This window comes from Bemisia tabaci, chromosome 5 (assembly GCF_918797505.1).
Source record: "Bemisia tabaci chromosome 5, PGI_BMITA_v3".
Lineage (NCBI taxonomy): Eukaryota > Metazoa > Arthropoda > Insecta > Hemiptera > Aleyrodidae > Bemisia > Bemisia tabaci.
Window position 1 is genome coordinate 45,599,181 of NC_092797.1, and position 27,970 is coordinate 45,627,150.

The window sequence follows — 27,970 nt, forward strand, 5'->3', positions numbered from 1 at the left end:
TTTTTTTTTTTTTTTTTTTTTTTTTGACGCGCACTCAACAACAAACAATCGTTATCGAGCACAATTTTACGTTGGATTGTACAAAATAGCAAATATTTGACGACTTAAGAGTGCATCGCACCACTGTTCCTTACCTCTGAGGTTTTTCATAAATGAAATTCTGATTGATGATTGAAAAAACTGAGCCTTATGACTCATCGAGCTTCTTGAAAATTTTCCAAGAATCGAATTTAAAGTTTCCAATTGACTTTCATTCTATCGTCCTTGTTTTCATTTCACCGCGAACCCCCTTCCCTCCCCCCCCCCCCCCAATGCTATTTTCCGTATAAGAGCTCAACATTTTGGAATTAGCCAAACACGGGAATTGGTGGGAATCGTCCGCAAATTAGAGACGACTAGCTTCATCGCCAAAAAGCTATAGGGATTACGGTTATAGGACATTTCGTCAACGATTTTTTGTTCGCGCACCTGTTTTTTCCAGTAATTTACGTCCACGCGTTTTTTCGGCACTGGAGTTTTGGTCCATTTAATACGAGGGTAAAAATGGGGGAGCGTCAATTCCATGAGACAAAATTTACTAAAACTCTCTACACCTCTTTGGTGTAACAGGACTGAATTATCTTTCAAGAAATTCCCACCTTGTTATACCTGAAACGGATGAACCTCTATATTTGCCTCAGCTAAAGGCTCTTACGATTTTTCCTGTGTACGAAAAGTATCTTGATTTATTTTGCGAGGAAAGATCTGTACTTTTAAAGGATGCCTGTCATTCTTAATACGTTCAATTTCGTATAATACTGTGCAACACCTCTGTTGTGAAATAGTTGCTTCAGGCGCCGCCGCACGGCGAACGGGCGGCCAGCACGAGCCGCGCATTGGCGCCTACAAACCTAAGTGGATACTTCAAGCATTGTGCAATGCGTGAAGTATCCACTTAGGTTTGTAGGCGCCAGTGAGCCTCTCGCGCTGGCAGCACGCCGCGCCGCTCCGCTTTGTTAGGCTTTAATATTTATACTCGCATAGTCAGCGTTTTTTAACTCATGATTTTGAAATTTTTGCACACTCTGCATTGATTATTCTCATTTAAATTGATGGGAAAAAATATGTATCAATTTATCAAAGGAGAATAATAATATAATGTGTGTTTTTTAAATATTGGTGGTTCTGTGTCAAATTTAATGATTTCCAAAGCACTTTAATTTTTTCTTTTACATTTTGTGCTTTTATTGTGCTGCAGCGAGGTGTACGCGCAACCAAACGCTCAAAATTTGACGTATTTGACTAAAAGATCGATGTACAAATGGGTTAAACTAAAGTTGCGTGCTTCTTGGTTTTTTCCCCTCTTTTATTCATTTTTGCAGTTTCTGTCGGCGCGGCACAACTGCGGCTCATTGAGATTAATGTCGCTTGGAAAAGGTTTTACAAATATTTGTTACGTTTTAAAAATATAAATGTTTTCAAAATGAAGTAATAATTTCGTAAAGAAAAAATTAAAAAAAAAAAAATGTACCTATACATATATAAGGTATATTGTACATCGAATATTTTAAGGATAGAAATAAAACCAAATATTCACCAATGACACTTTAAAAACATGATTCAAAAGGAGAAAGTAATAACATTTCATTTAGAAAATGAGCAACCATAACAACACCTCCTTCTCTCTCAATTTCTCATTTCCATATTGTCAATATAATTTTACATACCGACTAAAATATAGCGCTTGGACCAAGCCACTGTTGCTTATTTTACACGTGGGCGTAAACTACTGGACAAAAAAGGTGCGCGGACAAAAAATCGTCGCAAATGTCCTGAATCCGGGATTGTCCATACGGCTCTTAATTCAAATTACTTCCCTTGTTCTCTCTTCAGATAAAATAAAGTGAAAACATGCTTGGTTTGATCAAAATTCGGGTCCTATATTTTTTGCCGTAGATTTAATGAACCGACTTGCTAATGAGTAGTTTGTTTCATTCGACGTGAGATTATTTTATTTCTCTCAGCAATGATGAGTACCTGTCGGAAAAACAGTAATTTTGCGGAACTGCCGATGGAGGGCTCAATTTATAGTTGAAGTAAGAAAAAATCAAGAGAAGTAAAGTTTCACAGTGTTTCTACAGGGAAAAACGAAGTATGATTAGATCTTTCACACGGCTGACGGACGCGCGAGTAAGATGCTGAAAAGCAACACCACGGAAGGCTAACGGCAGCGCCTGGACACTGCGCAACTATTCGTACCTGATGTTTGTTGCGGTTGCATACGCAAAAATATGCAGGCGATCTGTCCTTCCTTTCAGTAACGGTCTGTTCGCATGTGTGTGGCCCATGCGCCGACTTATCGTCGCTCCTGTGACATAGAGGCGTGTCTGGATTTCCACGTAAGCCCTGTTCGCCATATAACTTTATGCTTTCTGGGACTCATGTTGAAATAGAGATACGCCCTTACGTCAGAGTAGCGACAGTATACACTGGAAAAAAAACACATTGAATCTAAAGTCCAAACTCTTAAAAAACATCGAAAAGAAAAAATACTCTTGATTCAATCGGATTTTTGCTTAAACCAAGAACCAAGCCTCTTAATTTAAGCGGATTTCCTTTTGATTCAAACAAAAATCTGATTGAATCAAGAGTATTTTTTCTTGTCAATGTTTTCAAGAGTCTGGAGTATAGATCCAAAGTGTTTTTTTTTCCGGTGTATCCTTTGAAACGTGAGCGCGATGGGAAAAAAGATGTTATTTTCCTTCCTGTACTTATAGTGCGGCGCCAGGTTAGGCCTCTTTTCCACATCTTTTTCCCTTCATCAGCCTAGCGCCTGTCTCACCTTTTCATCTTTTTATATTTTCCTTTTAGCACCTTTTCACCTTTTCAACCCCGCGCCAGGCGGCACCCTTGTCCGCGACTCCGCGACCTCGCGGACTACCATTAGCCTGACACGGATTGGCACAAAATTTAGCCTAAAGTTCCTGAAAATTTCTAGGGAAAATATTCATAAGTCTCCTCAAAAATTAACATTTTATCGAAGGAAATCTGGCAACTCTCGAATGTTCATACGCCGTGCTTCTTTAGCACCGAAGAATAGAGTTACGTGGTTTTGCACTTTAGTGGCGTACCTAGGAATTCTTTAAAGGGGGGGGGGGTCCATTTACATTATTTTGTGTACGTCCCTGATAATATTTCATGCCTGCTCTCCAAAGTAAAAAAAAGGTACAATTAACGAGGCAATTGGGGGAGGGGGGTGTCAGGCCCATGTACCCCCCCCCCCCCCTTGTCTACGCCACCGTTGTACTTTGACCAACTTTGAAATGTAGTATACTGTGAATACGGCCCTTATTACTACGTGACGTTCACTAAGAAGCGTGAGTCATATTCAATGCGATGCCGCAAAAGACTCATCCCACACCCATTCTCCTCACACTCCGCTATCCTCCCTTTAGCGTCGCGGCGCGATGATCCCCCTCCGTTCGCCTCTCCACTCCGCGCCGCACAATGGATCGAATCAACAGGAGAAGTCGGACGAAATTTAGAAACTTTAAACGCTTATAACACCGTTCATACAAAACTTTGAGGTTCTAAAAGTGGTTCCACTGGTTTCCTCGTAAAATTTTCTTCCAAGAGCACCCCTCGAAATTTAAAATGTGACGAATTAAACATCAAAATTTGCGGTTTCAGTTGAAAATTCCATGTCCGACGTCTCTAATTGACTGGATCCAGTGTGCGCCGCGGCGCGGCGCTCTTTCGCGAGGCGCTAATATTAAATCTAAATTAAGAACGGCGGAGCATTCCGGCTCGACAGCGACGCGACGTTGGACGAGTCGACGTTTCGTTCCGTGCCCCCGGTGGACATGCCGCTCGCGACCCGCGTAGCTCCAGCCGCGAGAGAGCCCTGAAACCTGAAAACCGCCCCGAAATCAGTCTCGCCCATGTGATTCACGTGTCGCACAGTCCCGGTTTCAAGTGTCTCTAGAGATGGAATAGTGATCCGAAGGATTTTTGTGTAGGTAAGTAGAGGCAAGATCCCTGATAGTATTGGATGTTGAAACGTGGATGTGGAATTGGATGATGGGCATGCGAGGAGGGTTTTCTAATTCGTAAGGGTAGTTCGCACGAAGAAGGCACAGAGTACATAATTGCTCATTTCTATTTTGTTTATTTGTTCTTTTCAATTTTTTAACGTTATTTTGCTGTATTTCTGCTAACAGAAGCTATTTAGATGACCAAAATGTGTAACCATGTATTTCCACCACGATGTTTCAAAATTTTAGCTCCTATTTTATTTTCGAGGAATAGCTTGAAATTTACACTGAATAATCTGCTAACAGTGCCTAAAGAAAAATCAAAGAGGTTTTTAAGAAATAACGTTTTCTATAGTTTTCCAAAGGAAAAAGAAAGTAAGTCTGCAACGTCACAAACGAAGAAAAATAGTTTCGAACTTTGGTCATCAATATGCGAATCGAAAGGAAGAATTGACAAAAAAATGTACATGCTCTACAAATCATTTTGATGTGAATCATTTGCGTTTATTTCCTTTTGCATGAGAATGGCATTTTTACATCCAAATTTAACAGTCAATGCTGAAAAGTTTGCAAGAAGAGCTCTCTACTTCGCACATATTAGCAGATTTTTTCAACATTGTTCGGTTGTTTTTATATTGTAATAGAAATTTTTGTAAAGAAATGTATGTAAGATTTAAGAGTTTCATAACTACCTTTGCTTCAATTTTATTTGAAGACAGTTCTTTTTAACATAATTACGCACCCAAATAATGTTCAAAGACTGTCACAATGCACAAATTAGAAAACTTCTTTTGATGCAGACTTTTCCCGGAAGTAGAGCATAGATTCTTGGTAGCAATAACAATATTCTAACTTAAAAATTAGGTAAAAAAAACAATTGAAATGTGCATATTGAGGAACTCCTATCGGCCTGTTAATAAGTAATCTTCTTTTCCACATGACACTATAGTGTGTTTATTTAGACGTTATACCTCAGGGTACACGAGGATGCAAGTAAGGTAGAAAAACTGCATGAGTGGCTAATTTGCTTTTGGAGAAGGTTACTGTCCACGTTTTTTATTACTGTTATAGTGAAGCCAAAAAAATCCCATAACGCCCTGCAAAATAAAGACACGTACATGCATGTTACTATTGTGGATGCTTTCACTTTGGATCGTGTCCACTGCAAGAAAAAATCTTTCCGGAAAAGCGGCGTGGTCGCACTACGTGCAGTGACATCGTGTTTCTGCCCAATTCTTAAAATTAAATGATGCCTGCTAAAAGGGCGGACGTCCAAAAACTAATGAGTCCTCCCTTTCGTTGATTACGCAGGAGACTAGGGCTTATGAGTTTTTGGACTTGCTCCCTTTTAGTAGGCATCGATTCAAATGGCAGGATGCCAAAAACACACCTGTGCGCTCAGTTAACACGCTGCATGTTTCATTATGTAGCCGGACAGTCTAATATCTACCATCATTCTTTCCTATCCATGTGAGACCATGTGGATACTCTTGACGCTACTATCGAAGCGCACCCATTCTTTTAAGTGTTTGATGGACCCAGAAGGCTGATTGTTGGAATTGATAAACAAAGCTATAGACAAAGAAGACGTAGGGAGTATGGAGCGATCCTATTGGTCGAAATGGGTGGTTATCGATTAAGGGGGTAAATGATGGACTAACTACAGGGTCTCTGGTGGGTTGCAGTTAGTTAGTCTATCACCTTCCTAATATGTCCATTGCAACCACCCACTCCTACCAATAGGATCTCTCCATAGCGCTTTTGTCTTCTGTCTATAGCTTTGTCTATCAATTTCCACAATCAGCCAGCGGAATGCTGTATATACACTGGAAAAAAAATTAAACACATTGGATCTAGAGTCCAGACTCTTGAAAACATCGACAAGAAAAAATACTCTTGATTCAATCAGATTTAAGCTTAAATCAAAAGGAAATCTGCTCAAACTAAGAGGTTTGGTTCTTGATTTAAGCTTAAATCTGATTGAATCAAGAGTATTTTTTCTTGTTGATGTTTTTTAGAGTCTCGACTCTAGATCCAATGTGCCCCCCCCCCCCCCCCCCCCCCGTGTACCATACTGTTCCCTAAGGTAGCGAGGGCATATTTTTAGTTTTTCCACCATTTATGTCACCCCATAGTGTCTTCTCTCGCTTAAAACACTATATTTTCTGTTTCCTCAGGTACGAGTTAGAAAGGCGCACGGGCAGAACGAAACGATCGACAATGATGACAGGAGCGCGGACTGATTCTCGGCGACACTAACTCCGACTCGACGAATTCGAAAGCGAGAAAACGAACGTGTGGTCATTTGGCTTGGTCATTTGACTTATCGACGGCTGAGCCGAAGTGACGTCACTCATGAACATGAACCTGCAGCACTCGGCCTCGGCGAGCGCGGCCTTCGCCGGCTACAGCGAGGACCCCCGCGGCGCCCCCAACCAGCACCACCCCCAGCACCACCACGGCCACCACGGCCACCACCACAACCCCGCCAAGCAGATGAACTACGCCTTGAGCAGGCAGCGCAGCTTCCACGCCAGGAGCTCGCTCCAGTATAACAACTCGCAGCAGATGCTTTTGCACCCCAACCAGGTATGCCTATATCTTACTATCCCAGTGCGGGTTGAAATTTATAGACAAAGCGGTAGAAAAAGGATCAGACAAAGGGGTAGAAAAAGGATCAGACAAAGGGATAGACGAATGGATTAACAAATTGATAGACGAAGGGATGGGCAAAAGGATAGACCAAGGGATAGACCAAAGTATACCCCAAGGTATACCCCGAGGTATATCCCAAGGGATAGACCAAGGGATCACTAGGAAAAAAAACACATTGGATCTAGAGCCCAGACTCTTAAAAACATCGACAAGAAAAAATACTCTTGATTCAATCAGATTTTTAAATCAAGAACCAAGCCTCTTAATTTGAGCGGATTTCCTTTTGATTTAAGCTTAAATCTGATTGAATCAAAGGGTCCTTTTTCTTGTCAATGTTTTCAAGAGTCTGGACTTTAAATCCAATGTGTTTTTTAAGTACTGCTCTCTTCGGTGACCCGCGGCGACACTTGGCGAAGCGCGATAGAAGATTCCGCAACACCAGTGTCCATTTTGACTCTCACCTCTGTGAGAGTCAAAATGTCTGTCTGATTTGTCGTCTCTACGAAGTGCAAGCTTTTCCGAATCCGAGCGTAATTTTATTTTGGTCGTCACGTATGGTCATTGAAGCCCGGCGGTGCAGCGAGGTCAGGCCGCGCGCATTTTCTCGCGCGCGTCACGTATGAGCGCGTCGATAGAGAATGCACCAGCAAACAAGCCGAGAGCATTGACTTCCGAGCAATGCCAAACTGGCGTTATACTCGGAGGGAGGCGGCCCCTGTAGGTAAAAATAAAAATGCCGGAGGCAAAAATACAATTACATAGTAAGAGACAGCTGCGGATCGACATAAAAAGCATTGTCAACAAAATGAAAAAGTGATGCGCGATGAAAGTTCCCTTGATTCAAGTGGAGACTAAAGACAACTGGACGTATTTAAATCAAAAGGAACTGTAGTCATTCTGACTTGAGCTCTCAGACCCACATGAATACGTAGCTAGGGCTAACAAGGATTATGTGACGATAAATATATTTCCTTTTAATTTAAATACGTCTTAACTAAGGAAGGTTGTTATTAGAACAAGCGTCACGGCACGGCTAGATTTTCAGTTGGTCCGACTATGATTTGGACGTTTTTAAATCAAAAGCATCCTTCCAAGACCGTAGTATCCCCTGGATATAAAACCTAAAACAGCATACAAAAAAATAATCAAAAATCAAAAGGAAGTATCTCCATTGTGACATGATACCTGTCATGCATATGCATATGCTGACAAATGAGATTGTATGTAGAATTGTAGATAGGTCCTTTTGATCTACGAAATCTCGTGTGAGGTGCTGGCCGAGGCCAACGCGACACATTTATTTATTGACTTATCACCATCCACTGTACCTCCATACGACACACCAACATTTTTCCAGAAAATTTCAGATATATTATATCAAGTTGCAAACTAAATTATATAAATAATTAGGGGGAAAATATTCAGAATATTTTCAGTAAATTTGTTTGTAATTGAAGGAAATATGGCAACGCCTGAATGCTCATACGGCGTTCTTCCTTGGCACAGAATATTCGAAATCTTTGTTTATCCAAAAACGGTCCGCCAGCTTCCGCCAGACACAGTGTTGCCTCCAGAAGCAGTAACTATTCACATTAACCCACTTATGAATATTCTCGTCTCGTAAAACTTGAATTTTTACACCGTAATTAGCGGCATTGCTGTAGGTTATAGCGCGCCGCGACGCTACGCAGTAACGCAGTACGCGGTGGCCGTCCGGCGCACGGCGGCGTCCGTTTAACTACCCCCCCCCTCCCCTCCCCTCGCGCCGGGGGAATCTTAAAGCACTTATGGAGTAACGGCCGACCAAGGCCCACAGCCATTCATTCTCATCCGGAGGATTCTAATTCATGTGACGAAGTCATACTTTTGTTGCCAAGATGTGCAAAAATTCAGATATTTTCGTTCAGGCATTGTGTCGTCCAGAATGAGAGCCAGTAAATGTGAATCATTACACTGAAAAAAAATTCTCGGCGTTTTTACCACGGTCCGTTGGTATCTTTATCATCTAACTTTATTTTACCAATTATTGGTAATTTTACTAAGATAGACTGGTAAGCTTACCTAAAAACCGGTATTTTTACTACTTTTGTTCAGGTAAGAATACCACTTTTATTGGTAATCAATTCCCGGTAACTTTGCAATTTTATCTCGGTAATTCTACCACAGTCGATAAAAAATATTGGCGTTTTTACCAAGGTCCAGTAAAATTACCGAGAAAGTTGAATGATTTTACCGAGATTTCTCGGTACGGTTTACAGAAAAAATAGATAGTGCTGACGACAGAACCTTCTGTTCACAGACCTCCTGCAGTTTCTTTGTTACACTTACAGAATTTTTCTGTTGTGAGAACAGAACTTCGGTCGTGGGAACAGAATACTCTGTCCTCATAGCGGAAGCCTCTGTGACTGTTACAAAAGAAGTGCAGGAGCCCTGTGAACAGAACAATTTTTTTCAATGATTTCTTCGCAAAAATTCTGCTCATAACTACCCGAGTGACAGTATCAGTAGCGTGTGGTCCAGGTAAGCAAGGCAAGAATATCGGAGTGGTTTGCTTACATTAAGCTCATGATTTTGCGAGTTCGTCCGTGTTAGACTCTCAAAGTTTCCCCGCGTCAGCGTTCTCATGCGCGCAGCTTCTGAATGCATCTAAGGCCAAAATTTGCCGCTCGACGGCGCGAAACGGGACCTGCCTCAAATACTCGGGCCGTGTCACGACCTGCATTGCGCGCGCTTCTGATCGACCAGTGGTGCAGTTTCGCTGCAGTAATTATGCTGCAATTCGGACTAAATTCGGGCCCAGGCGACAACCCTGCTGCATACTCTGACTCACCTCCCGCAGTCAGCTGTTCGTTCATGCAGCACTCATCCGCCGTCAGTCCGAAAGCTGCCAAACTGACTCCAAAGTTTTCAAACTTTAATACGAAGGTGTACTATGACACATAATGAACTGTGATGTTCTTAATTATAATTCCTCAAAACCTGATGGATTTATCATCAAATTTTTCGTAGAAGAGGGCCAGAGGGACACCTCATCAGGATTTTTTTTTTTTTTTTGGGGGGGGGGCACAAAAAAACACCCCAATAAGGAGAAGCTGCGGGACTCCCATCTGCTCCAAAAGAGGGTCTATGTAAATGCTCTAGAATCGAAGTTGGGTCCGGGGGTGCCTTCCAAAAATTTTTGGTACATGAAAACAGCTCAAAACTGCTCCTAAGAAAACTCAATTTTCCAGCAGTTTTGAGGTATTCTCATGCACCAAAAAATTTTGGTTAAAACTTAAGTTGACCAAATTACAATTTTAAAGGTGGAAGATATACGGACCGAGTTTAACAGAAAGGAACCAAAGCCACATCAGCTATTGCCCAATTTAGCCAGGAAATATAATTTTTTACAAGAGAACGTCAGTGCAGATTCCTTTGAAATTTTTAAGGAATTTGCTTCAAACTATGGAGAATTTTCACTGCAATTTGCACGAAAATCCACAGAACCGTTTTCATGTAAAAAATTAAATTGCCCAATTGAATTTGGCAGTAGCTAATGTGGATTGGTTCCTTTCTGTTTAACGCAGTCCATATGTCACGCCTTCCTTAGCAATATCCCTCACATTGCCCAGGAGGGACCGAGTAGATTTCTGGCGTGTACAGCCCCCCTGTTTCCACCAATGGCAACCAGGCAGTCAAGTTGCCAGCACACGAGTTGTTCATTCTTGTTTCTGTCCTCGTTAAGCCATTTTTTCATGAATGACACCTCAATTTCTCCACAAACTCCTAAAAAATGCTCCCAAAAAACCAGCTGATTCTTCTCCCAACCGGCACCAACGACACCATCAGCTCCACCAGATCGACGGTGCGGCGATCCGACGCGGCTCGGGCTCCACCAGTTCTAGCCTCCGCGCCGTCGAGGTCGGGTGTGGCTCCAGCGACCAGAGTGCGCGGCCCCTCGGAATCCATAAGCCCCCCCCCCCCCCCCCCGCTTTCGGTCGGAATGCCTCGCGGCCCGCCCGTGCCTGAGCTTTCGAGTCCGTCAAGTGCTTTCCGCACCGCTCCTATCGCGAGTGACTTGGTTTCATTTTTTTCGCTAAAATGACAACCTAAGCCCCGCTCCAGGAGAAAGTGATCAGTTTCGCTGTGGATCCTTGGATTTTTTCTGCAGTAAGTTCGGCTTCTCATGAGATTGGATTTTATACTGAAAAGAATGTAGCAGAAAGTTCAACGAATGTTTTGAAACTCTTCACCCGTTGGCATTGGCGGATCCAGCAATTTGGCAACACCGGATTTCCTCTATTTAAACCTATGGAAAAGTATCGATTCTTAGAGGGGCCAAGTGCTCCGACAAGAATCGATTATTTTGCATGGGTTTAAATAGAAGAATTCGGTGTAGCCAAATTGCTGGATCCGCCTCTGCCCGTTGGGCTGAATGAACAACACCGTTAAACAAAATTTCTACCGAGCACATGCACATCGGTGTGTTTATTTGGACCTTTTTTCCGGAGATACGAATGTTGTGTTGCCAGAGATACACACGTGTGTCCAGCAAACACGCTACTGTGTTCCATTTGGCCTTTGTAGCAACAACTCAGGAATCTCAACCACAACATTGTGTTTTTAATAGATTTCAGGACAACCTTTCCAAAGAAACACTCAGATGTTCAGATGTTTTAAAGTTTTTCATAGAATGCAGAATCGCAGCCTGACCACATCTATTGTCGCTTAATTTACTTCAATTTTACACTAGCCATATGCACATTCTGCTTTAAAAATGAGCCATTCTTCACGAAAACAACACCTGAGCTTTGCAACGCTTCAGATCAGGACGACAGTGTCGTATAATATCTGTTAGCTATTAAGGTATTTATTGAACGAGCGAAAATGATAAGTTTGAAGAAAATTCGATAAAAATAGATAAGAGGTTTTGGGGAAAATGTCTGCGTTGCTTGTAAATTACCTAGTCAGCTGCAAAAGATACACAAAGTTTTACAATTCAGACAGCACAACGAAGCTCCAACATCGTTTCTACAAAAGGTATACATAGCTTAATTTTGTGATGGCATATGCTTGATAAACGGACAACTTTCGAAAAAGTAAGAGGGAATTAGTAAAAAAGATCTACAGTTAGGCTAGGTCTGGATAAATAAATCCAGATACTCTCCTCTGAAAGATAGTTCAGCTCCTCTAACCACAATACGTAGCTCTGTATTCGTCATACCATTAAGTTCGTCGAAATCGGATCTGAACTTTTGGTTTGAACAATCATAAGTTCGGCAAATGTCGTTGAGCTTTCAAAACAAAAACGAAGTGTGGAAAAAATTAGTCGCATGATTGGACAGTACGCAATGACAAGAACATGAAGAGGAAACTACATTTACAAAGAAAAATATAATTTAAAAAAAAAATAAGTGCATGAAGAAAGCAGTATAAAGAAGAAGTATGCTCGTCGTAAGTTACTTTCGTTTCAAAAAGGGAGAGTGCTTTCTCAAAGTCGTTCTCTCCTGATACGGGGAGCGGAGTTTGAAAAAAAAAACCGATGACCTGTGAGAATCTCTGAGAAACTCTCTGACAATTTGCGACGAAAAAAAGAGAGGCGAGTTGCTGAGTTAAGAATGAAAGTAGAACCATTCTTCGCAATTATTTTTTTTGCAAAGCTTCATTAAATGAAAAGGAAAATTAGTGACCCGAAATGATATGTCATGTTTACTTGTTTCCGCACTAATGTATTTTCTGAAATTTCTTGTGCTATAGTCTCGCCATTGCACCTAGGTGATCATACGTGTCCTTTGGTTTTTGATGTTACAGATTTCTTGTCGCATTTCACGTTATCGAATGTCGAATGGTCATCGTTTTTGTTCCACATTCTGCGCGATTTATCAGGATCGTTACTTGAAAATTTCGCACTTACGGTAATTTGGTGGACGCTATATTTTGTGTCAGAACGACATGCGATATATCGCATCGATTAGTTTCATTTTTTTCAAATTTTACGATCGCAATTTTGTTATCAGGAGACTCAAGAATTCACTTACCAATTTTGACAAACAAATTCAACGTGATAAAGGCGCGGTTGTTTCAGAGAAAAAATATCGCATTCAATACTGATATCGAAACTGCACTCGAATGCGATATTTTCCCTCTAAAAAACCACGCCTTTATTACGTTGAATTTGTTTGTCAAAATTGGTAAGTGAATTATTTGGTCCCCTGACAACAGAATTACGATCTGCAAATTCGAGAAAAATTACGAGTAGCTGAAAAATGAAACCAACCGATGTGATATGTAGTATGTCGTTCTGACACAAAATATGGCGTCTACCAAATCACCTTAAACGTCAAAACTACAGTTTCTTACATACTTCTACATACATACTAGTTCTAACATACCATGCTCATGCACCTAATTTATGCTATTTTGAAAGCCGGCAACATTTTAATACATTTAAATAATGAGTGTCTAGTTAAAAATTGGCGTTCTTGAGATAAAAATCAGTAATAGTTACTTGATCGGCATAATAGGCTACGCTAAAATTAAGTTTATGTGTGAAAAGAAACGATCAAAACTTCAGTTAGTGATGAATGCGACAGATACCAAACGAATTCCATTATAACGCCTGGATGCAACTATTCGGGCTCTATGGATGTCCGCGTTGCATACGCATGGGATTGAAGGCGTTTTGACTTCGGGCACGAGCCGCCTCACCTGCAGCGCCCAGTGAAGCGGATCAATGAGAGGAGTCGTACAAAATGCGGAAACATTGAAAGCTCATCTAGATGTTAAAACGGAAATAAGTGGTTTTAGAAGTAGTTTCATTGATTCCTACTAGTAAAATTTTCTTCAAGGAGCACCCCATACAATTTATAACGTGAAGAAATTAACATTAAACTTTGCAGTTTTAGTGTAAAATTGTACGTCAAACCTCTCTGAATCGTTCGTTTCATTGTGTGGCGGACTTTACATTGAGAATTTAAAGTAACAAATTGCCTTCACTCATACTTCGAAGACATCCCTCAGATATGATTAGTTGCTCTACAAATCATGCTCAGCACATCGCAATGTCAAAACTGAAGCACACAAGTTACTCACATCTTACACCTGAATTCAAATCCTCGTGTCTATGAGATATCTTTGAAGTGTAAACGAAAAATTGAAATCGCTCTGTCACTTTTGATACTTGTATTAAAGCCAACCGCTGGTCCCGCGCCGTGGTTGAAGCAGCGAGTGTCTGGAAGGTCAAAACGCCTTCCAATCCCTGCGTATGCAACACGGACATCCACTGAGCCCGAATAGTTGCATCAAGGGGTTAACACGAAATGTGGATGGTGGGCGTTGAATGCGACATTCTCTGCATGTTTCTCTCACGCCGTAACTTAATTCCAGCGTTGTCCATTGCGTCGATAAAGTCAAGTATTACTGATTTTATTCGCGATATTGTCAATTATCCGAATAATGCTTAGATTTTTTAAATAATATAACAATGTTGCTGTCCTAAAATGTGGGCTACGGCCCTTATATTCTTCGATCTAAGAGCGACGACTTCAGCAAATTTGTTCCGTGGTCTTTTTAGGAAAAATTCGAGCATACATCTCAACATATTGGTATTCTTTCGCTTAAAAAAGTCCATTCAGAATTGTGGCTTAAATTTACAGCCCGGAGCGATTGGGCCCAAATGTCTCATGCTTCTCATTTCTTTGGGATCATCGAATCGGAGCACCAGTAGACTAAGTTCACAAGGAGAATCTGAAACACCGCAATCAAGAGATGCTTTTTCTGCACCCAAAACCTTAATTTTTCGAATTCGCATTCTTTCAGCTTTTGGAGCTTTCAGCGTTCAGCGTTTACAAAAAGACTCTTCGAAAAGTGACAGCTAAAATTCGCTGTAAAGCGAAATGAACAAGTTTTCTTGCCAACAAATTTCAGTGAAACAAATAATTAAGCAAAAATTCGATATCTCGACGTTTGCTCACTTCCTGCGTAGGTTCACGTTAATCACTACATTCGCCTTGAGTGATACCGCCAGCCTGTCCGAAAAACGTGCGCGCTCGAGAGCGAATGTAGACCGGAAAACTTACATATGCAGGTGAATGCGATCCAGTTGCGCGGTGCAAGTTGCGTGCTTTATCTCTAGCACTCGGAGATCGATGAGGAATATTCTGAGCGATTGGTTAACTTATTGAATTACTCGCTCTCAAGGAGAGCAACAATACTTCAGTAGCGAGGCGTGAATGATCGATTATCGATTTTTCCCCATTGAAGCTATGGTAAAGAATCGATTATTAAGGTGTTCGTTGTGCACACCTTCTTTATCGATCTTTTTCCATAGGTTTAAATGAAAGATGAATCGATACATCGCAAAACGCGCCACGCGAGTGGCAACAATACTCGTGTAGGCGAAAACCGCTCGCGAGCTGGATTTAACGGTTTATGACGGTATGAATAGTGTTCAATGAGGAATTCCATCTATATTTTGCAATGAGTAATCCTAATCGTACCGGATCACATTATCAAAAAAGCTCAGTAGATAGAATGCGACTCCTTGTAGGCGTGAGGTAATGCACTCCTGCCATAAAAGCTGTGTGGCAGTGCGAATATTAATATTAATTCACCTTGAAAATGCACAAATCATTAGCGCGTGCCGGGATCAAGCGATAGCGCTGAAGCGAGATTCTTTTGCAGTGTTTTATAGTGGCTGCAAACACTAGTTAGTATGAGAGCTTTTTGTTTTTTGTTTTACTTGCGGCAAATTTCCTCCGAGTGGATGCATACGGATACGTGCATTTTTTAGTACTCCTAATATTTTCCTCTAATCTCCAGATGTTAAAAAAAAAAAAAAAAAAAAAAAAAAAAAAAAAAAAAACTAAAATATGCAAAATAATACTAATATTACAGTTGTGTAGAGTTTTTAAATACAACTTTTTATTTTAAACGTTTCCCTTTCCTGCACTCCCAACAATTTAGGGTTTTATATTTATTTTTATTTTTTAAAATGAGTAACTGAAGCGATTTTTTTTTTTTTTTTATTATTCAGGAGGATGAATTCATCAACATCCTGTTACTCAAATCACTGTATGGTGGACCTTCTCATTTTCCTACACCTCTGACCAGGGCCGGATTAGCGCTCAGGGACCTGCGACGCTAGTCAACAGGGGCCCCTTCCGCCCCAACTCCAAAAATTTAAGGGCCTCATGAGTCTTGACACCCAAAATTTCAGTCTTTTGGCCTCTAAATGGGCCTGTTGCATGCAAGAGATACAGCCGTGCGAATAGACTTTTTAGTGGTTAAATGACACAAAAATTACGATGGTCACATTAAAAAAGTCTGAAATACACTCCTTACTGCGCAATTTGCGTTGTTAGGAACGCGCTTTTTCAAATTTCCCGCGTCTGGGGGCAGTTTTCTAACAGGAACAATTAACGGCAACTCGCGGCTATTTCCGGTCAACTAAAACTGACAACATAAACTAAAAATCGGAGCTCGTGATATCGTGAAATGAAATGTAGAAGGATTGCGTTGGATATTTAAAAGTTGATCGATTTGGTTACCGCATACAGCGTATATGAGATCACGGTGGGTTTGTAAACAAACTGAAGGAAAAAATAACAACAACAACAACGACTCAGCATCTTCCGGAAATCACCGAGCCCGCCGTTTGCTCGTTTCCGGTGATTAGAAAACTGCCCCCAGACGCGGGAAATTTGAAAAAGCGCGTTCCTAACAACGCAAATTGCGCAGTAAGGAGTGTATTTCAGACTTGTTTAATGTGACCATCGTAATTTTCGTGTCATTTAACCTCTGAAAAGTCTATTCGCGCGGCTGTATCTCTTGCATGCAACAGGCCCATTCGTCTTTTAGACTCCAGAGACCTCCAAGTTAGAGGATCTCAAATGAAAAAGAAAAAAAAAAAACTAGAAATTATGAAATTTCAACTTTTTTTCTTTCTTGGAGGATGACTATACTTCCTCTAAGTACCCCAGAGGAGCGAGAAAGTAAAAAACGCCCGGGGGGCCCTCGGGCCCTATCTCTGACTATCACGGATATTAAAGACCCAAATATCGGCTCATGCATACTTGATAATTCTCAGTTCGAATCGAAAGAATGTTCAGAGCAGCAATCTCTTATTTTAGCAATGAATGTATTCAATCCTGTAGAAATTCTACCCACCCATTTCTCACCTCTCTCGTCGGAAAAATAGGAACTTAGTGGTAGTTATGGACATCGGGCTATCTTCACGCGGCATCCAGCGATCGTGGGTACCTGTTACTTGATCGATCGCCTTCTTTGGCTCGACTCATTTCCACGTCTGATCCAGTGGCGTGGCGTGACGTGCTTTGCAATATATCGATTGATCTGCCATTTGAACCTATGAGAAAAGATCGATAAGCAAGGTGCTCGCAGCGAACACCTTAATAATCGATTCTTTACCACAGCTTTATAAGAGGAAATATCGATCATCGACCATCCACGCCATGCCACTGGTCTAATCCAGTTACAAAAAGGACTATCGACTCGTTTGAGCGACACCGCAAAACCAGGAGTGTTCATTCTTTACGCGTGAGCTCTGCGGTTTATCATTGTGCAATCGAACCCCCTCCTCCCCCTTCCCTCCCCCGCCGACCAATATGGAAGCTCCTCACTTCCCACTCCCACATTCTATTCGACGCGTGGATGAGGAGAGCTTTAGCTTCATCGAGAAGTAGGGAAGTGAGTCATTGTTCGCGGGACATTCAAAAACGTCCCGCGGGAATCCCCCCCCCCCCCCAAATGAGAGAAGGGGACTCATAAAGAAGGCAAGTTTGAAAAAAGGAAATCACTCCTTTTTTGGACCACGGAGTATGGTACCCCCCCCCCCCCCCCCCCCCGTAGAGGTGTTCCCTGCATATCTACGGCGAAAGTCAGATAATGAGAGTCTTCAGGCATATCGACATCGAAAAGTTTTTGATTCTTTCGTAATTCTTCATTCGCACTCCCCCCCCCCCTTCCATAAAGAAAACTGGCAAAGATATCTCCTCAAAATTTACGTAATTATTCTTGATTAATAAATTAAAATTCACCGAAAATCTCAAGAAAAACTTTCGGTTGTCCTCGGATGTCAAATTTGCTATGAGCCATTGGTGCATACGAATAATTTGTTCAAAGGAGGGGAGAAGCCCCCCCCCCCCCCCCCCCTTATATTATGGTCTGAAATTGTTTATTAAAGATAAGCCTAATAATGTAAATGTTCTCAATTTTCATCAGAGGGATGGGGAAGGGGCCAGGAAGCTTCTTATATTGGCATTTTTCTCTGAGAAACACTCTAGATTTGATACCTTCTGACTTAGGTGCGCTTAAAAAATCCAATTAACTGAGCCTTCATTAACTATTCGCTTTGCTGTATAAGTACGGCCAATGTAGCCGCCTGTTCATTCCGTTATTTTGGTCCAAAAGGGGTCATTCCACGTGACCCACTAGCAGTCAAAACGATGAGGCGGCTTGAGCGTCTTGAGTAACGCTATCTATCGGAGAGCTTTTAAGCTCAACAGATGTTGATAATATTTTTGTCCGCTAGGTAGCGCTAGCGTACATTCTAAACACACGCACATGCTACTATTCTGCATGATTCTGCTTGGAATTTGAATTTGTTTTGTTTACGATATCCGAGACCGAGAAGTCGGAAAAGTGTTACTTAGTTTTATCAGTTTCCTACACCCACATAACCGATTGATCTTAATCTTACTTTATCATTGCGTGTGATTTCAGGGCAAAGAGAATAAAAGGACAGTTAATATGCCGCTCAAGAAGCAGACAATGGAAATCTACAGACCGCCAAGTAAGGACTGACTGTTGACATTTTATCTCTTCCCTTTCCTTGGAGAATTTAAACTGTGCTTCTTTAGTGCTCACACTGATTTATTTAGCTAATTTTTAGCATCTGGCTGTAGATTTAACAGTACTGAAGCATCAGTTAATGGATTCTAAACAGAGCACTATGTTGTCTTTGCAATGTTGTAGAACTGATCGTAAGTATGCATGATTATTGTGCATTCACCCCTTTGTCTCAAGCATTTCACAAATCCTCTGACAACATTAAGTATTGACATGTCATCCGAATTTCATGAAAGTTATCAGAGTGTTTTGGCTCCCTTTTAGAACGCAGCGTAGTTCCTCAAAGTTCTAAGATGACTTGTCTATCAGCACCAATAAAAATAAGTATTGCCGCAATGCCCCGATTGATCATAAGAATCAACCAACTTTAATCATATATCTAATCTTAAGTACCCCAGAAAATTTTCCTAAAAATATTCCACCTCACTTAATGAACCAGATCGCTTTTGCACCATGTAGGTAAGTAGTACCGATTGAAATATTAAATTTTCATTTTGAAAAGAAATGATGCTACGAAACCTGAGGGGTTTGGCCAAGGCATGCATATTTTTTCCAGTTATATTCCAAAGTGATGATCTAAGAATTTGACTTGATAAGCATAAGGTTCCCTCCCCAGTTTGGAGATATGCTGACTTGATAGAGTTGGTTGTTTGTTTTTTAGACCGTGAACTTACCTGTAGTCAAAGTGTACCAAAAGAATGAAAACATGTCTAAGATCGCACATTCATTTATCTCACAACTAAGGCTGATACTTGGTTAGCTAGTTTTTACTTTTTCACAAAGTCAAAATACTAATTATTCAAAATGAATGATTCCTCCGGCTTAGGTCTCATTCCGTAACATGTTCTCATTGTTATTGTACAGCAAAGGAAGTTGTCTCATCTGAGCAGCATAGTAATCAGTGTTTCCTCTTGGTTTCTTTATGCTAAACACATGTGGTAGGCTTGCCAATCTAACAATTTCTCAATCCATTTGTGTTCAGATCGTAAAATCCTGATCTTTTCATCGATCTTCTCATGAATCGGTTCAATCATGTTTGAAATTTTTATGTTTCTCAAACTCATGTCTCATTAATTTCTTTGTCCATCCAATGTTTAGATGTTCGAGAGGAGCCCAGAAATGGGAATGGACGAGGTTCTTTTGAAGCAGGCACCAAACTAAATGTTCATGCCAAAGAATTCACCATGTCTCCACCATTGCAAAACTCTAAGTAAGAAAGTTTTTTCTTTTTTTGCAGCACTGGTGGGATGGGCATAAGTACCAACACCTAAATTTTACATCAATGAGGAAGGTCTGTGTTTTGAGGTGTAACTGCCATCTTTCTAGAATGCTGGCATTGCAATTTTGTGGTCATCATACATTTTTTTCCAATAAGTAACTCACTGAATTAATATTTTAATTCTGAATTGACACTAATGTCAAATGTGATATTTTTTCTTAAAAAAAGAGGATAAAAAGAAGCCTGTCTTCAAGTAATTTTTTTTTTTTTTTTTTTTTTTTTTTTTTTTTTTTTTTTTTTTTAACTGGGCATGTTGGAAGATCATGATTCTCAGGACTAGGTACGGAAAAGCAATCTCTAACTTTCATGAAAGTTTTAGTTAGTCACTCACTCACTCAAAGATATGGACAGAATCAGTGCAATTAGTAACTCTTTTTAGTCTATAAAAAACATGATGGGGTCACTTAAAAATAGTAGGTAGGTAAGCTGTCAAATGGCTCAAAAGAAACTTAGTCAAATTTCCAAAATCATATGATAATTTTTTAACATATTTTTTTATAAGATAACTGATCAAATGGTCTCATGTCATCAAGTTGCCACCTTTGGCGATGGAAGGTCGGACCTTTGAAACAATTGTTAACATTGAATTCCCTTTAATGTAAACTAGGGCTTTCTAAATCCCCCCCCCCCCCCCCACATGATTTTTAAGTAGAATTTCTATGGTTAAAGTAAAAAAATGCGTTTATCAGATTGCAACGCTGCAATTTTTAGTTTATTTTTAATTTTTTTTAAGTAAAACTAAGGAACAGATTCGATTGAAAATTTCTATGGCTTTCCCCACACATTTTAAAAAATCACAAAAAATGTCAAGGCACAAATTTGACTAGGTTTTCTTGATGAAAATAAAACATAATAGGAGGTTTTTAAATGTTCCTATCGAGAAAATAATTTTTGTTTTCAGCCATTGATATTTTTTACGCCTCAAACTTCCAGCTTTCAAACCTCCTTGACTGCCGGTAATTGCTGAGACTTATACATGGTACCTACCCTTGTAAAGCTGGCCAAGATTCTTTTGCTGCATTTTATTTTTCCTCTTAAAATTTCTACCGTTAAGACAATGGTACTCTGCTTGTCTTATTTTTAGGCGTTAAAAAAGTTTTATAACTTGCAACATTTTCTAAGAAATTAATGACTTAATGGCCCTCCAAATTTTTCAATGGTGTAAGGTTGTGTTTGGAGGCATACCATCGATAACAGATAAATCAAGAATTATTTGCAGTGACAAGATTAGCTTGTCACTCACTTTATCTCATCTCATAGCAGTCAGACTAATCATTTCAGTAGATAAATGTATCTTTAATTATGTTGTGTAAATATGTTCTCAGATCAAGTGGTAATTTGCATCAGATCATGAACAATGGGTCAGTGCCTGTTTCAGTGTCTTTCCAGTCAAACCGACTTCAACACTCAAAGTCAAGTGGTAATGTGCTGCACACTACTTCTCATGTGCAACCACAGGTATTTACTGATATTCCCTTATCATGATCATTTTGGTCCATATTAAAAATTATAATCACTCTGATAGGATTTTTATCTGGGTAAGGAAGGTCCTACAGTCAACCAACCATCGCAATGATACCAAACTCTTTTCAAGAATTTTTACTTTCAGAATTGGTTCTTTGTTTAATCTAAGTATGTCTGTCAGTCATTGTGTCTGTTATCCTGAGTTTAAATTCCTTGCTCATGGATAAAGAAAGATAGGTCATATGAACTAAACATCCAGTGTTTGATATGTATCAACTGGATTATTCAGTTTATCAAGACGTTAGATCTGTGTACTTGTTGCTTGATCTGGCCACCCAAAACTCTCGTTTTTAGAATTGAAAATAAAGTTTGTGGTTATACAGACTTAACATTTCTTGAATAAAAAAACAAAATAATTTATTTGATGTAAAGACATCAAACCATTAATGTCTAGTTTTCATGGCCTAATATTTTTTTCTATTTATGATAAAAATTCAATCATGAAAAACCCTGCTTGTGCTGCAAACTGCAGTCTCTGATACCTGGAACTGTAGTTCACATCAACTTGATGGGGAAAAGTATACAGCCAACTAATGAACATTATTTTGTGAAATTTTTACTGGTTTTTGTTTAGGCATCTTGTGGAGAATATCCTGTAAAAATTTTGAACCATAACATTCATTGGTTTTTCTTTTAAAAAGAAGTGAACACATCAGGTGTTTTGAAACTTTGCAATTAAGATGCCTGACAACTTTTTTCTTCAATTATGTCTTGAACTACTATGTAAAATTAAAAATCTAAGCTAGATGTGTTAAGAATTGATAGATGATTCATTTTTATTTCATTTTCTTCTCTGTGTGCAGAGATCAAAATAATAAAAATTGAAGAATGGAGATTTTTTACGTATACCAAGTTAATAATCAACTAGAAAAAAATTTGAGAACTATCATTTACATAAAAATCACGAAATATTTTAACTCACAACCAAGCTATGAGTCCTGTTCTATAGAGATACCTATTATACATATGAATGAATCTGAAAATTCCCATGACTTCTAAAGGTCTTAATACTTAATACTAGAAATATCAACAGTTTTGGCCCAAAGGTAATTTCCTTTGTTGTATTAAAGTACTTTTTTTTTCCTTTTCAGAGCCCTCCTCTGAAAGTGCACTTTGCTCCGGTAGAAAAAAAAGGCGACACCAACAACAATTACTCCAAGCCATCCTACAATCAGATCCAGGCCTCAGTGCAGAACGGGCAGTTGTATAACGTTCCTGATCACTTGCGGTTAAAACGATCGAAAAGTATGAACGATGCATTGAAAAAATCAACAGATATCAGCGATCTGGGACCATTACCTTCTGATATACACTCTCTTATTCAAAAAGCTAGTCTGAGTAAGTAATTTCCCAGCAGCATTTAAGTTTTTGAATCAAAGCAATACCTTGCTTATCCAAAGATTTGTGGCAGAGTCCTTTGCGGAATTTTGGAAACACTGGATAGGTGGATAATATTCTCTTGAATAGGTACATCATCTCTTTTAGTTTTTTCTAAAATACCTATGCAAGAATTATGTTCATTTTTTTGGCATGGAGAAACAATGATTCATTACCCACAAATCATTAAAAATGAGTACATACCATTCTACATATAATTTTTTTTACTTAAAAATGTAAGAGAAAAGGATTTGCGATTTTATTCCCAGCAACATTTATAAGTATTTACTTTTGCTCAAAATTTTCTTTAAACAATGTTAACAATCATCACTAGTGACTGCTGCTTCATTGAAAAGAAAAACTATCTTTTTTTGCGGGAATAAATAACATTTTTATCAGTCTTTTCAATTGCTGTAGATAGTGTAGGTATCTACAAAAAGCAGTAATATCTTATTACTGTAATTGGAAAATTTGATCCATTATCTGCAATCTGATCATTTAAAGGTAAAAAAAAATCAATTATTATCATACAGGGAGTGTAGAATTTGTTCAATGAAAATTTGGTCAGCAGAGTGCTTTACTGTAATCATTTTTACTGTAGGTAAATGACTAGTGAAAATATGCAAAATTCATCGCAGAATCAGCCCATAGTTATCATGTTAACATTTTTGGTGCCCGCCGTGAATTTCCTTTCGAAGTTCTAATCTAGTGCATATACATTCTCATTTCATTTACTTTTGATAATTTGAAACAGGAATGTTTTTTTTTTTTTCTAGATCCGAATGATTTAAGTCAACGGCATTTAATGAGTTCAGCAAAATTTCTAGTCGAAAAAGCGGTTGAAAATCGAGAATATTCAAATGCGGCCGCTAAAATTTGTGCTACAATAATAGAGGTACTATCTGCATTGTCCTCAGTTTGTTGTCTTTTTTGCTTTTACCTTTTATGATTGAGAATGACCCTCAACATAGACGTATGCACTCATCTATGTTTTTTTTACGCACTCAACATCTTCTGTTTTTTTCTCATGAATTCTTGGTTTTTCAAAGAAAAACAAGTGAAGCTTGATTTCTTCCTGTCAATCGTGCCAAATGATTTCACATTACATATCAGTAATAAATAAAAACATCTGTTCAAAAACCAAGTTGCCATGTCCAATTTTAAGAGAATATTGCCCTTCAAAAATATGGTTATCATATCGCAGGGTAACATATCATGGTGCATGCACCACGGTGGTGGGTGAAGTCATACTCAGAAAATTATATTTTCCTAAAGGCAGTATTCGTATTTGTATTGGAAGTAGAAATTAGGCATTTAGACAAATCTTATTGCTAATCTATAAGCTGAAACTATCGACCCACCCACAATTTTGCATAGTTTGTCCAAGTTCCCCCGATTTTTTAAATTTTAAAAGGAATCTCAAAGGGATCTTGCAGTGTGATCGCACGTAGAAATGGTTCAAAATTTTGCCTCCATGGACTGAGGTCTCTTCGATCTCCTGTGGACGATGACCTATTTATCCACTTAATCAGCTTTTATTAATTGATTGAACTCTCAAAAGTAAACAAGAGCCAAAATTGGCCCCCCTCACAGAAGTTGCCGTTTTTATATTTTGTGGTAGACAACATATATTTTCCCGAAATATCTTGGTCATGGCAACTCTCAATTTTCTAGCTCTGAAACTGAGGCCCTACAAATGTGGCTCTAAAGGCCAAAATCAGCAGAAATTCAAGTTTGTGTGAAGCACTCTCTTCACTCTTTTCAGAAGCACTCTCTCCAATTAAAAATTTTTCTAATTCAAGATTAATTCAAAACAATCCTCCGTCGAAGCATTTAGTGTTGAATTATTAAGTATTCACTGAATCAGGAACTCCATTCATTTTTTATCATTTCCAGTGTTAATCCTATACCCTGTCCAGCGAGTTATGGCACTTGGTAAATGGGAATAAAAAGTGTGATGTAGTGGCGGCAAACCGCTGTCACCCTCATCATCTGTCGAAATGCGGAAACAGTCTCTCATCGCACTATGGAACGCAGTGTTGCAGTGATGTACTGTAGGCTATATATTGGGAACAAATCAGTTGAAGGTCGACTTAATCTCTTTTAGGCACTTTAAGCTTTATCAGAGGCTATTAATCTTAACATGAGTTCTTACATTGGCGATGATCCAAGAATGTTAAGATAGAGATTTTTTATTGGTGATCAATACTATTCTCTATGTGACGGGAAGAAACCAGCCGCATCGACAGGTGACAAGAGTGAGAGTGGCTGCGCCGCTACCACATCGTTCTTTTCATTCGGATATACCAAATGCCATAACTCGCTGGACAGGGTATAATACATACTTAGTATGAAACAGTTATCATAAAATAATACGCAAATATCCTTGTTTAATGGAACCTATTGCGGTAGATAAAAGTGAAAAGTCTGGGGTAATGTTGCAGCATTATTGCTTGAGATTGAGGTCGCAAAGAAGACTTGTCTTGGCACTTGCATTCTTGCCGAATATTATTGCAATTGTGGAGAATTTTTCATGATTCACTCTTCCATTCTCTTATTTTCTTCTAGAAATCAAGAACAGAAACTTTTGTTGATTCTCTATTCAACACTTGTCAATTCATCTTCAAAGAGCGTGAAAAGCTTTTGCGAACGGCACCATCCAAGTATCCAGCGTTTTTGGCCTTCTTGTACGAATTGTACACCCAAGTAAGTAACATTCCAACATGCACTTCTGTTATCAATCGTAATATCATGTATTCATACCTAGTTTGTTAATGATTGACATCATAAGAAACCCTTTCAGGGATATGGTATTAAATTGTAAATAAAAGTAAATGAATAAGAGTATTAATTAAATGAAAAGCTCTGAAAAAATATCTCAAATGGATGTGTCTTTAAAAATTGTTGTTGACATGCTGTGTTCTTATATCTGGTTCTGATTATCTCCATTTCTTAGCCGAGGGAGGGTTTAAGTGTGTGTTCATCCTACCTAGCATACTAATTTTTTAAGGTTTCAAGCGAAAAGTTTTGATAACCGCAGTGAAGTTTTAAAGGAGATCAGGATGGTTAAAAAAGTAAAGGAAAATTTCACACTTTAACACATCGCTAATGAAAATTAGGAAACACGTCTTGTAAACGACGATGTTACCAATTTTTACTTGTATGCTATTCCAACAAAAAGCAACTGGTGAAATGTGTGATCTCTTCTATCTTATGACTTTTTCGAGCAGGCATCTTGGTTGGTTTTATAAAACAAAATGAAAGTAAGATTGTTGAAACATTCTTATCAAGAGATGTATTTTTTGATTTGCACCATTGATACGTAATCTTGTAGAACATCACTCTTTAATCGACTGCAACGTCTTTGACTAATTTTGGCTTTGTATCATTGCAGATGAAAAGCAGAGAGCCGAAACTCAAAACAGCCTACAGCAATCTCCGAACTTTGACACTCATCGCATCGTGTCTCCTCGACTTCCTCAACCAAGGTGTCATGAAGGTCAACAGCGAAGTTGAAAGCTTATTTTTTGTTTTTAGCTCCATTGGGCAAGATTTGGAAGTATTTTTACCAAATAAGCTCAATGAGATAATGGACCAGATGCGCATTCAATTTTTAAAGCAAACCACTTCGCCTAGTTTTCGGAAAACTTTGCTGCAAATGATCGAACTAAGAGCAAGCAAGTGGGCTCTTCCAGTTGAAAGTATTATTTACTACTATCCTAGCAATAGCCAAAAAAAGTAAAACTGCCGTTTTCAGTTAAAGCAACTGATTCCCAACTGAGTCCTTAATTGACAAACATTTTTTAGTTGGCTCAAATATAAAAAGATATCAACAAAGAAGGCAATTTCTTATTTTGATTTAACGCTCTTAATTCAAAATTTCATCGCAGAACTTTCCTGCTTTCTGAAAGGTTTTTTCATACTTTTGACAGTAAATTGTTTGCTTTGTGTTTTGCTTTAAAAAATTGACTATTTTTAAATTCTGTATCAGTGAATTCTGAGAAACGTTTGACTCAAGTATGTAAATCATTTTTTTTATTTCAAAGATTCCACCAGATTTTACTGTCACAATCTTATTATTACTCATGATTGATTTGTAATGATGAATTTTTTTATAAATTTTAAAGAAGAAACAAATATTGAAATAATGATCGAATTCATTATCTCTTTGCTCCATTCGCTCAGCACCATAAAAAAATTATATGAATACCAGGTACATATTTTTGAACTTTTAATACCGCCAAAGGGCAGGAAGGAAAATTTAAAAGGTGTGTAGAAACATCTTTTAGGCAAAGGAGTTTGTATTTTTTTTTAAGGCATGACAAAAGTATTATAACTGAGATTGATTTTTTTTTTTTTTTTTTGTACTAAACTGAGGACAAAAGCTAAATTGCGCATTTGGCAATCAAGGTATTAAACCAGTTGTTGAGTAAATAGTTTGGTGAAAGTTCAAAGATTTCTCATGCTGAAAATTTACCTTGTTTGTGTTTTTTCCTTTTTCTCTTAATGTTTCTCTTTCCTTTTTTATCGTGTAAATATGAATGCATCTCCAATCCCGATGACCACAACCTGAAAATACTAGTCGGTTACCTCGTCTAAAATGTTACTTACTCTTTCCTTTATTTATTTATTTTATCCAATTTGTTTAATATTATGATAATATCCTTTTGATTTCTTTGTTTTTTTACCCTGAACTTATTTTCGTGATGTTTCTCTTTATTTAGTGTTTCACCTTTTTTACTGTTAATATTTTTCTATTTTAAGTTACGTTCTCCGATTGTTTGAGGGATTTAAACTTAATGCTGAGTTTTTCTTCTCGTTTCTCATATCCTAACATACCTTTTTAGTGTAAAGAAGAATGAAATGTGTTTATTTGTGCCTTTTATGTGCCTTATGTGGTGTCAGCTCTCATTCTGAAGAGTTGCGCCTATTTGGTTCGCTGTGTGTATTACCTCTCAGATCTGTCAAAATTATTACTGAAAAGACTTATCGTTTTTTAATGTTATTGGTCTCTATAAATGCCATACATATCACAATGGCAGAAAAAATTAATCTTGCTTAGTTCTGTTCGATGTTTTGTACTCTTTGTGATGGTAATTATTCAGTAAGAATTAAGAAGTACCTTTGATGCTTAGAAATACAACTATATCTAATAGGAAAACTATTTTTGATGTTAGAAATTTAATGTTTTTTCACCTAATTGTATTATTTTTGTAATTTGTTCATGTTTTTGAAATTGAATTCATTGAATAAAAGGAAAGAAAAAGTCATATCA

General features: G+C 38.7%; 1 protein-coding gene across 3 annotated transcripts; it reads left to right on the forward strand.

Moving 5' to 3' along the window:
• The first annotated feature begins 3,772 nt into the window (after positions 1–3,772).
• Positions 3,773–27,965, forward strand: LOC109032161 (MIF4G domain-containing protein). 3 transcript variants are annotated; one of them, XM_019044145.2, is made up of 9 exons: positions 3,773–3,998; positions 6,191–6,602; positions 18,390–18,459; positions 19,614–19,725; positions 21,120–21,252; positions 22,410–22,656; positions 23,472–23,590; positions 25,264–25,401; positions 26,090–27,965. In XM_019044145.2, the coding sequence occupies exons 2-9, from the start codon at positions 6,369–6,371 to the stop codon at positions 26,435–26,437; spliced, it is 1,401 nt and encodes a 466-aa protein (XP_018899690.1). In that variant the 5' UTR covers positions 3,773–3,998; positions 6,191–6,368; the 3' UTR covers positions 26,438–27,965. The 3 variants fall into 3 exon arrangements, with proteins under 3 accessions (XP_018899690.1, XP_018899714.1, XP_018899706.2); XM_019044169.2 differs by lacking the exons at positions 3,773–3,998; positions 6,191–6,602 and adding an exon at positions 10,659–10,817; XM_019044161.2 differs by lacking the exons at positions 3,773–3,998; positions 6,191–6,602; positions 18,390–18,459 and adding an exon at positions 18,495–18,649.
• The last annotated feature ends 5 nt before the right edge of the window (positions 27,966–27,970 follow it).